This window comes from Hydra vulgaris, chromosome 11 (assembly GCF_038396675.1).
Source record: "Hydra vulgaris chromosome 11, alternate assembly HydraT2T_AEP".
Lineage (NCBI taxonomy): Eukaryota > Metazoa > Cnidaria > Hydrozoa > Anthoathecata > Hydridae > Hydra > Hydra vulgaris.
In genome coordinates this window covers 1,947,501-1,959,768 of record NC_088930.1, presented here as the reverse complement: position 1 = coordinate 1,959,768, position 12,268 = coordinate 1,947,501, and the positions used below count along the sequence as shown (strand labels likewise).

The 12,268-nt window shown below is 29.3% G+C and overlaps 1 protein-coding gene across 1 annotated transcript in view; it reads right to left on the bottom strand.

Annotated features, from left to right (window-relative positions):
- Nucleotides 1-3,748: 3,748 nt before the first annotated feature.
- The window catches only part of LOC100214096 (elongator complex protein 2), a 119,317-nt gene continuing 110,797 nt past the window's right edge, over nt 3,749-12,268 (bottom strand). Inside the window, exons 17-22 of the mRNA XM_065809779.1 lie at nt 9,190-9,297; nt 6,919-6,976; nt 6,774-6,846; nt 6,288-6,697; nt 5,701-5,796; nt 3,749-3,903 (exon numbers count right to left, since the gene is read on the bottom strand). Of these exons, the coding sequence (XP_065665851.1) occupies nt 3,789-3,903; nt 5,701-5,796; nt 6,288-6,697; nt 6,774-6,846; nt 6,919-6,976; nt 9,190-9,297 (860 nt within the window). The 3' untranslated portion in view covers nt 3,749-3,788. The remainder of the gene's footprint in view (nt 3,904-5,700; nt 5,797-6,287; nt 6,698-6,773; nt 6,847-6,918; nt 6,977-9,189; nt 9,298-12,268) is intronic.

Genomic DNA, 12,268 nt, shown 5'->3' with positions numbered 1-12,268 from the left:
TGTCAGCATCATTTTGGTCCCTTTGATAAATCTTGCCGTATTTATGCTGGAAGAAAGATAACAAGATATTGTTCCCAAAAACTTTTCTATGGCACAAAAGCGAACGGTGAGCAGTACAGGAGAGAGTGGTTATTGTATCCACGGGATCTGTGTACTGCTTTGTTTGTAAACTTTTTGCATCTACAGGTTCCACAAATTTTGCTGATAAAAATGGGTTCAGTGACTGAAAAAATAACATTTATGTTGATAATCACGAACAAAGCGCAAAAATAGCTGCAAGCTATTTTTGCGCTTTGTTTAGAAGCTGCAAAAATATGACACCAGGTGTAGATTATAAGTCAACTTTGACCCGTAATCATAAACGAAAGACAGTGTTCAATGATGGTGATGCCCCTGAAGTATCTCTGAATGCCAGAGACAAATTTCTTATATCTGCATTCTACGGTATTGTTGACAAACTTGAGACAGAAATGAGTAGACGAAGACAAGTATATAATGATGTAGCAGTTCGCTTTTCTTGTTTGGTCGATGGATCATTATCACAAACATCTCAGTGTTGTGAAGAACTAATAAATGCTTATCCTAAAGATCTGAACAATAATTTATATACTGAACTACAACAGTTTCATTCATATATTCGACACGTTTCCAGCTGCATCAAATTCGGAAAACAACACGTTCAATCATGGAGAATTATACCACGTAATAGTTAGAGACAATATTGAGTGTGCCTTTCCAAATGTTGAAATCGCCTTCCGCATATTTTTAACATTAATGGTTGCTAACTGTTTAACTTAGCGTTCTTTTTCTCAGTTGAAACGTACAAAAAATCCAAATAGATCAACAATGAAATAAGAAAGGCTCTATTCCTTATCTCTGCTTATGATTCCTTATCTCTGATTATGATTTGCGCAAAATTAACTTTGACGATATACTCAAAGACTTTGGTAGATGTAAATCTAGAAAAAAAAACTTTTAAATTTTTTTATCTAATAAAATAGAGTTTGTCTATTATTATTTAAAAATTTATTAACTATTAATTTTAATAAAAAAATACTTTATTGCAGGTTTTATATGAGTGATAGTAGTACTAACTACAAACATATTTGTTAACAACTGTTTTTTTTGCATAATATTGAACATACCAGCGGTTGCAGTTAGCGAAAAATCAGGGGCCCCGGGCAGAAGGGGGCACCGATGTGAGTTTGTGCCTTGGGCACTAAAAAGGCTTAATCCGGCCCTACACATTTCGATATAGACGTTCTTGCTAGCTAACTCATTTAAATTATAAAACTTACTATTTAGTTAATGACTCTAAAACTAAAGAAATATGCCAAAATTTAGATCTGACAAACTAAAGTGTGTTGAAGAGTTTGTTAAATCAAAAAGTGCATTAATAAAACTTTTGATTTACACAAGAAAGAGTATCTAAAAACCATTACACATTGAATAATTGTTTTTTGCTTTTATAGGGATCGTCCATAAATTACGCAACACTAAATAAATTTAAGAAAACAGAAGTAGGAAATCTTAAGCCCTTTTACGCGGCAATTTTCATTAAACTTTATGATCTATTTTGATTTATTATTTAAACTAAGGCTCCGCAATGAAAAACTTTTCATCTTTTTTGTTTTGTGTTTTTTAGTAGAATTTAGCGTTGCGTAATATATGGAGGATCTCATCGAATTTCTTCACTGCTGTAATGATTTTGATTTTTCATTTTTTTGACCTTAGGCTGGCTATCGCTTAGAAGTTTACAAAACTTTTTCTGACCTTAGGCTGGCTATTGCAAAGAAGTTTACGAAACTTTTATTGGAACAATTAGTATTATAGTTATTGCTTCTGGAAGCCTGGACACTAACCAATTGGAAGTATGCAAACTTATTAAAATTAATCAATACTTTCCCAATATTTGATGAAACCCCACAGACGAAAGACAAAAATTGCAAACAAAGCATTTTATATTTTGTCTATTATAATAGGTGTATGCATATGAAACCGCTGTTTAAAATAAGACAAGTTAATTTTCTTTTTAAGACAAAATTAATGTATGGATGATTATGTGTGTGAAACTACGTTCAATTTGCTTTAAATATCATAGTTTTTAATTTGATTTTATTCATATCTAGATAATTTTATACATCTTTCAAAATGAACAACTTTGTGCCTTCAAATATGCATTTGCGGGAAGTATTACATCACTATTTTATTTTAAAGAAAACTGCTGCAGAAAGTCATCGTTTGCTTGTAGAAGCTTATTCTGACCATGCTTTATCTGAAATAACTTGCAGAGATTGGTTTAGAAGATTTAAAAGTGGCGATTTCGATCTTGACAACAAGGAACGTGGTAAACCTCCAAAAAAATTTGAAGATTCAGAATTGCAAAGTTTATTGGACGAAGACGATGCTCAATCCCAAGAACAATTAGCAGAAGAGTTGAATGTTGATCAGGCAACAATTTCAAGACGTTTACAAGCTCTCGGTAAAATAAGAAAGGAAGGAAAATGGGTTCCACATGAATTGAAAGAACGTGATATTGAAAGGCGTTTAGTGACATGCGAAATGTTATTGAATCGTTTTGAAAGAAAGTCTTTTTTGCATCGAATAGTGACTGGAGATGAAAAATGGATTTATTTTGACAATCCAGTCCGCACAACACATTATGTTGACCCAGGCGCACCTGTAAAATCAACACCAAAGAGGAATATTCATGGAAATAAGGCTTTGCTGTCTATTTGGTGGGATCAGATTGGTGTGGTATACTGAGTATGAGTTGCTAAAACCTAAAGAAACAATTGATGGGCCACTTTACAGACTCCAATTATTCCGTTTAAGAAAAGCATTAGAAGAAAAACGACCCGAATATGCTGAGAGACACGATAAAATAATTCTTCAACATGACAATGCTCGTCCTCATGTTTGTAAAGTTGTTCAAACAGCGTTGAAAACTATCGGATGGGAAGTCTTATGCCACCCGCCGTATTCACCAGACCTTGCTCCATCAGATTACTATTTATTCCGATCAATGTCACATGGCTTGGCAGATCAGCACTTCTCGAATTATGAAGAGGTCAAAAAATGGCTCGATAATTGGATAGCTTCTAAACCTGAGAAATTCTATTGGGATGGAATTCATAAGTTACCAAAAAATTGGCAAAAAGTAGTAGAAAATAATGGAAATTACATTCAAAGAAATATAAATAAAACATCTCCAAAATAAACTTTCTAATTCAAAGAAAAAACAGCGGTTTCATATGCATACACCTATTACAAAACAAATGTGTAAAGAAGAGCGGGATGGGCAACATTGAGTTCTTTTTTTTGTTGATTTTTTTATAATTATAACTCGCTTTAATTATATTTGCTTTTAATGAAAAAGTAATTCAATTACTTTTCTTTGTTCTCATGCTCAAAATTATTGAAGATTGATACGTTCAATTATTTTGATTAATGACTTTATAAATTATTTTGTAATCCATTCAGCTATGATTTACAGAAGAATTAAGTGATGAGGTTTATATTCATTTTCTTTTAAAGTTCAGTTAAACATTTTTATTTTTATGACATTTATTCAATCACAAATTAATAACGCCAACTTTATCTTCATCTTCATCAGAAAGTAATGTAATTGTTTCGTTAGATTCATTTTTAATTTAGAAGTACCGTGATTTAAAGATGAGCGATGTCAAAATTTTAATTTTAAACAATTATCTGATAACAGAATTTGAAAACACACCACAAAATTAAATTCAAATACTATAAGTATTTATAATACTATAGATAATATATTATAAATTAAAACTAAGAATTCTAAAAGTATGATCAGATGCTGCAATCCCTAGCTGCCGTTTATCATGACCCGGTCTCCAACGAAGTTGTTTAATCGATAACGTAGGACACATACTATTTAACAAGTTAAAAAAAAATTACTGTTATTATAATTTATACACACATTTGTATACATAAATATTAGGGAGCTTTAGAATTTGTATACATAAATATTAGAGAGCTTTAGAATTTGCATACATAAATTTTAGGGGAGCATCAGAATTTGCATACATAAACATTAGAGGTTCAAAATTAGTTTTAAAAAAAAAATCGAAATAGAGTGGAAAGTTATAAGGTGCGCAAACCTTTATTTTATATTAGATTAAACAAAACTTTTTTAATGTGTTATTTTTTATTTATTTTATTTCTCATGTGTTATTTTCCTTTGATTTAGACCTCATGTGTTATTTTCCTTTCTTACAAATGATAACTTATAAGAAAAACAGACACACACAAAAACAACAACATAAAACTCCATTGTTTTTATTATTATAAATATTTATCAACTATATCGAATTATAAATAATTAAAATATGTTTTTGGTATCAGGTCTAAAACGGATCTTAAAAAAATTTGTAATGGACTCAGCATCTCAATTTATAGTATAGCCTTCCTTCGAAATTGATGGGAGAGGATGAGACAATTAAACTTATACTTATGAAGATTTAAAACTTTAAAAATTGTATTTTCACCTTTTGCTTCTAAATTTGTTTACTTCTTTTGTTTAAATAGTTAAGCAAGTATTCTTCTTATCCTCAATCAATACTTTAACTAGTTTAATGACTCAGTAAATCATTGACCAGATCAAAGGAATAATGGATTCAAAATTAAGATTTCAAACCAAAAAATCAAATTAAGATCAAAATTGGTTAATTGTGAGTGAAGCCAGAACTATGGGTTTAAGACGTGTTCATTTTTTGTTAGAGAACAAAGAAATGGAGACGATTTTGTATCAAAGAGCAAAAAAGCCCTTTATCAACATGTTCTATATTTTTCATTCTATATTCATCAACATGTTCTATATTTTCCTTTTGACAGGAAGTGTGGTGTCATAACAATATCTTTTTGTATACCATGAATCACTTTGTCACATTGTCATTTATCGAATAGTAAACCATTATGTATTCTGTTTACAAGTAAACCATTAGTAATAGTAAATCATTATGTAATCTATATACTAAATAGCTTAAATGTTTAATTCTCCTCCTCCTTCATCATCATCATCATTATCATCATCCTCATCATCATCCTCACCAATATCATCATCACTAGCCTCCCCCTTTTATGCTGTTTCTCTAATATAAAAAATCTTGAGCGTCTTCTTTTTTAAAAAGAATTTTGTTCAATCATGTACCCGTTCTATCCAGGTTTTCCACCTTCTACTTCTTAACTACTTATTTCTGATGGAGCTGATACCCAAATCATCTACATCCTCGTTGCTCAACGTACCCAAAACACCTTAACCTGTCTCTTAAATCCTAATCTCTGTTTAAGAAAAGGGCTTCTTTATTTGTCTTGTTAGAGTACCACCACATCCATCTGATCATCATCTTTTCTCTCGCAAACCGTGACGGATCCAGGAATTTTTGGTGGGGAGAAGGGGGGGGGGGATGTTGAAATATTTTTGTATTTTGTACCACATTTTCGTCACCTAAAATAAAATAAAAAAAGATCCTCAATTTCTAAGATATTTGGTGATTCTGGTGGTGGTGGGAGAATGCATACCCAATCCCCCTTCCCCTCTGGATCCGTCACTGCTCGCAAATACTAAAAAAGCACAATTAAAGATTTATTTTTACAATAGTTTTAAAGGGACTGAGCACTAAGATAAGCAGAAAAATAAAAGACGCTTAAGTTACTTTGAAAAGATACAATGTACTTAATTTTAAAATTAAATTCCAGCTTTCTTTATCATTCCAAAAGTATAATTGTATAGCGCCTGTTTCCATACCAACAGCAACAACATATCTATAAGAAAATAATAATTAATGCCAACATTTAACAACAACCAATTAGTGTTGGTTAAACATTGTAAACTTTTTCTTTAATGTTTTTTTATTTGCTTTTTCATGATTTCATATTCTTGTATTTGTTTATTACTTACTATCTTAAATATTTAACAAGTCATATCTTAAATACTTAACAAGTAATATCTTAAATGTTTAGCTTAAAATATCTTAAATATTTAACTTACGTCATCTTAAATGTTTGACTTAAATATCTGTAATATTTAACTTAGAATTACTTAAATACTTATCTTACATCTTAAATTTTTAGCTAGCAAGATCTTAAATATCTAACTTACATCTCAAATTTTCAACTTGACGATCTTAAATATTTAACTTACAATATCTCTTACTTTTCATTTACAATATCTGTAAGTATTTAACTTACAATAACTTAAGTATTTTAAACTTTTTTCATTGAATACTTTATGTTTAAAAATAAAAAAAATAAACCTTTCACAAACAGTTTTTTTATCTACACAAACTGAAGTGGCTGATTCGCCGACATCTAATGTATCAACAGAATCCCATTTACACTGATCATTTTTACGGCTCCAAACAATTATTTTTTTATCTCTCGATGCAGTCACAAAATAGTTTTCATCAACAAACCACGAACATGACCAAATAATTCGTGTATGAATGCTGGTTTTTTTATCAGTGCATTGAACAAGTGAAAATTTATCATCATTATTGCGAACATGAATTGCCCATAAACGATCTCTTGATACAGACAACAAATACTTTCCACTGACAGAAAATTCCATCTGAGTGACAGTTAATGTGTGAAATGTTAAAGTATCAGTCTGTTTCCATGTCAACGCATTCCATATAATAATACTTGCATGTTCAGGTTTAGAGGCCTTATAATTAAAAAAAAATTAATAAAAAATAACATAAAAAATATTTCAAAACACTGAAATAAATAACGAAACTTACTTTGCATGCTGTGGCTAATATATCACCTGAAGGTGTTGATGTCAGACAGTACAATTCAAATCCATGGCCATACCTGAATAAAGATAAGCCTACAAACATCTATAGGTATTAAAACATGTAACATGAATAATGAAATGAAGCTTACAACTTTTGTGTTTCAGGCCATAGTGTATTATGTGATAACAAATCCTCTACAGGCGGCTCTAAATTAAAAAAATTAAACAAATTCATAAAAATAACTTTTAAATCTTATTTGAAAAGCACGATGAATGAGACTTTTTCACAAACGCGAGATTTTAAATATACTAATAGTTTAATATTTTTTATATTAAACTATTAGTATATTTAAAGTATTATTTTTTGTATTGTTTATGATGTAACTTGGTTGAGTTGTACTTCAGACTGCAATTGTTTTTTACTTTGATTCATAATATATAAAAGCTTTTTATACTCTATTTTTGTTAAATATTGCATATTACTTATGTTTTCTAACTTTTTTATTTATTCAATTTTATGTACACCACCATTTAAATAAATTTCGCAAACTTTAGTTTCCAAATTTTTCTGTTGCAAAGCTGAACCTTGGGGTCAATGACACATTTTTCAGTAACAATGGGGTCAACACCGTCAAAACTCTGATGCAATTTTATTGATTATTATGAGGAGTATAAACACAATAAGTGACAAACCCTCAGTTAAAAAGGGGGTATAACAGTCAAAAACTTTTTTTAGTTTTTGTTTATTGTGCTGTCTTTCCTCTACATTCTCCGAGATTTTTGGTCTATATGCTAGACTCAGTAAAAGTATACCATGCTGAACATCGAACTGATGGCATAATTTTTTTTGTTTCATTTCATTAATGTTTTAGAAAGCTAAAAAAGAAAAGGGGAACTTTAACATATTTTTAAAAAGAATTTACGAAACAGTTTCATCATTTTTCTATTAGTTTTCAAATACTGTCTCTCCATTTGTTGCTGCTCAGACACTTCTAGCTAAAGTTTTTATTTGATCTCCTTTCAAGCTAAAGTTTTTATTTGGTCTCACAAAGGAAGCAGAGTGTACAAATCAGTCTTTTTTTTTTTTTTTTTGAACTTCACTTTGAGACAATACATCGAACCGCCTGATCATCCTGTGTTAACGTCAGTAGATTACTACCTCTTGCTATTAAGCTTTTAAATTGTTATACCTACAGATAAAGTAAATAAACTTTCAGTAGTCAATATTTTGTACAATAATGCAATTGCAAGTAACTTTCGTTATAGTTTTTTATACAGTTATGTCTTATCATAAGTAAAACTGAGTTAATACAAGAACTGAGTTGATACAAGAAGCTAAAAAAATTATTTTATCTTAATTAGATTTTGTTAATTTTATGTTGAAATAGTCAGATATGGTTGTAATAATACAACACAAACTTTTTTCTCTATTTATTTTTAGAGAAACTGTTGATCAACGTGAAGTAAACATCATTTATTAAGTATTTTATTGAATAATTTGTTTTTATCTTTTTCCAGGACCAGAATATATTCAGAAAGTTTTGATTCACAATGTTCAACTCTGATACAAAAAAAACTTTTTCCAGGACCAGAATAATACTAAAAACAGAAAAACACTACTAACTTCACTTTTATGTAACTAACTTAAGTTTTATTAAAAAGCTTTAAATCCTTTTTATATTGACATTTTGTTGCTGTTAATTTATAAATAAGTTTTGTTGCAAAGATATATTTTGCTTGCATTTTTTAAAATTAAGAAAACTTCTTGCTAATAATAGATATAATTGGTAATAATTTGTCCACACAGCTCGGTAATAATTGGTAATAATTATATTATATAATACTGTAATAACTAAAGGTAATATTTATAGTATATAATAATTAATATCATTTAAAAATGACATAGTTGGTAACAATTTGTCCACACACCATGGTAATAATTGGCAATAATTTGTCCACACAGCAGCCTTGTAACAGCAAACAAATAATAATAAAAAAAGATTAGTAACCTCTGTAGCGGATTTAAAAATCACATAATAATTCAGAAATAAATAATAACTATCTTAGTAATCCTATATCAATGTCAAAATTGCAATTAATGTCATGTTAATATACATTATGTAAAGATTTTATTTTAACTGTATGATCATAAAAAAATCAAAATACATAAAAAAAACCTTGTTAATTTTTTTTAGTTTTTTAAATATAAAAATTGAGTATGCACAGACACATTCTTAGTACATTTTAGATGCATGTAAACAACTTTAGATGCATGTAAACAAGTTTAGATGCATGAAAACAACTTAGTAAACAATTAACTCTTATTTATCAAATAAATCAATGAAACTAAATAAAATTCAACATTTGGATATTGATTAATATATTTACAAAAATAAAAAAGATATTTAATTAACATTTACCATTATTGTTAATAAGATCAGGATTAAAGGGAGCAGGATCTTCATTAGCAAACGTCGATGCTTTAGTTTGAACTTTTTCACCTTTTTGTTGCCAACTTTCTAAATCGTCTATATGAGAAGATAATTGCTCAATAAAATATTTTTTAACAGTAATCTATATTCTTAATTTTATTTATTACATACATACATAAATTTATATGTATGTATGTATGCATATATACATACATGTATACACACACACATACATACATATTAGACCTAACCTAATAAAATAAGATAGAAAATTGAAAAAGTTTGCTTAAGCACATCCTATATTTTTAATAATACATTAGCTGGTATTCTTAACTTAAAAAAAAGCTGCTCATAAGTTTAGCATGCTGACTCTCTTTAAAGCTTTTAAAGAGAGCTTTTATCTTTTATTGCTAAAAAAAAGTTGCATAATAGTAAATTAAACTCTCCTTTTTAATAAAATATCAAAAAATATATTTAAAGTAATATTTTGTATATAAAAACTTCGTTATGATATAGAGAGATTTTGAATGTTTATTTTAAATTCATTATCCTTTTGGTATAGCTTTTGTATAAAAATTTACCATGGGAAAAAAAGCAATTAGTCAAGAAATCAAACAGCGTATTATTGGCCTTAATACGGGAGGTTACTCTAAAATTGAAATATCTCGAGTTTTAAAGTGTTTCACCTTCATGTGTTACTAGAACTATTGCCAAATTTAACAAAACTGGTAATACTGTTGACAAAAAGCATTCTGGGTGACCAAGAATGACAAGTACAACTGATGACAATTCTATTTAAAGAATTGCTAGAAAAAATCTTAAAAACTAAGCAAAACAGATTGCACAAGTAATAAACCTGGCACTTAAATATCAAATACCAAGACAAACAGTTAATAGAAGACTAATAGCCTGTAAACTTTGTTGCTATGTTGCTGCCAAAAAACCATTATTAAAACCGTCAGACCATTTAAAACAAATTAAATCTTGTAAAACACTTTTAAAAATGAGTGAATATGAATTAAGAAGAATTGTTTTTGCGATTAATCAAACTATGCCGTCCGAAATCGTAAGAATAAAGTAATTGTCCGTAAGCACTACAACGAAAAGTATAATTGTTGCTTTATAGTACCAAGGCTACAAGGTGGAGGTGGCTCAGTTGGTATATGGGGTTGCATCACCTATGATGGCCCAGGTTTACGCATGTTATACAATGGTCGAATGGATCAACATAGATATATTGACACCCTTGAAAACTATTTAATGCCAACCAAAGACATTTTTTTGGTAACGAGCCTGAGTGGATGTTTCAACAAGATAGCACTCCATGCCATAAAGCAAAATCTGTAACAGGATGGTTTGAACAAAAAAATATCAAAATACTTCAGTGGCCAGCTAGATCACCTGATCTAAATCCAATTGAAAATGTTTGGGCTGTATTGGACCAAAAACTTACTAAAGAACCAGTAACTTCAGCAAGTGATCTAAGAGAAAGTTTAAAATCATCATTTAACGGTCAAACAGTTGAATATTGTCGTAAACCTTTTGATTTTATAAGAAGAAAATGTGCACTATGCATAAAAATAGAGGTGGTCACATACCTTATTGAGGTTTGGCCTAAAAACTATTTTAAAACTAAGCATGGTAAACTTATGGGCAGCTCTTTTTTCCTTATTTTATATATAATTAACTTCTGACAAAAAAATACCTGTGTTTTTTCAATGTTTTTTATTTTTAAATTTTCCTTATAATTTAAAAAATAAATTTTGTATTTAAAATAACAAAAATCTTTAACTTTAACTTCAACTTTTTAGGTTTAAAAAAAAAAAAGTAAATTTAATTTGGCTGCGTGTTAAACTTTTGAGCAGTACTGTATATACAAGGGTGGCACACGGGCCCTAAACTTTTTACTGTTGATGATTTTTGTCAATTTTTCGGAAATTTCAATGCCTGTGGGCCACCCTAAAACAATTAAAAAATAATAAAAATCATTAGTAAACTCAGAATGAGTAATAGAAACAAATTAAAATGCACTCTTAATGAAATTTTTTATGTAAAAATTCTGAATGAACCTGAAAAAATTGGAAAAACAGAATATTTTGCTTTTTCAATCATTTTCTTTGTAATTTCTTATGGTGACATTTTTATCATTTTCTACAGTTAAACCATCAAAAGTTTTAAATATCATACCACAATAATGCATTTTATATAAAAATTTGAGTTTTTTTTTGTTGATCATGGTACAGTTTTGTTGACTAAAAAGTCAAATAAAGCTGGAAGTAGCATTTGCTTCTTGGATCCTTATTTACTTCTCTTGTAGACATGGTTAAACAAGAACATATCTTGCCGCTTCTCCTCCTTATTGGATTTCATAATAAGCTCCTGAACTAATTTGATAGCTCTCTCAGAAGAATCATTGACTACATCTAGAGATTTGATGGTAGTTTCAAACTCTAGATAATAATCATTCAGCTCCCAGAATCTGAGCTGACTCGCCTCTGTCAGGGTAAATCTTATCAGCTAAAGCAAACACAACTAGAACTGGACTTAAGTACCAGTTATGCCTTGACATTGATCAGAAAACTTCAGTAGCTCCAGGAAGATTTATTTCCATAAACCTCTTCATTTGCCAGAGGGCTTTTATATCCTATAGAAAAATTAAAGTAAATAAGCAATATTCCATCGTTATAGTTTACATATTTTTATTTTTATCTTTATTCTTAACCTTTACTATTTTTACCTGATATGGAGAAGCAGCTGGTAACTCAGCTCTAAGGAACCATTGAGCATAAAATATACTGACAAACATAGCCATATCACATAATTCCTCTTTGTTCTCTTTAGTTAGACCAGGAATGTGATCGAGAAGAAGGTACATTTTCAGATAGTACAAGACTTTAGCCATGAACCTGGCATGGTTTACAGGTCCAGGCATATGAAACCTGAACCTCTCCTCCTTAGTAACAATCATCAAAGAGAGCTCAACTAACTCCTGGTAATCTTTTCTTGATTTCCCATCCTGTATTTTATTAAATATTGTTTTTAAACATTAAAATACATACAAAAATAG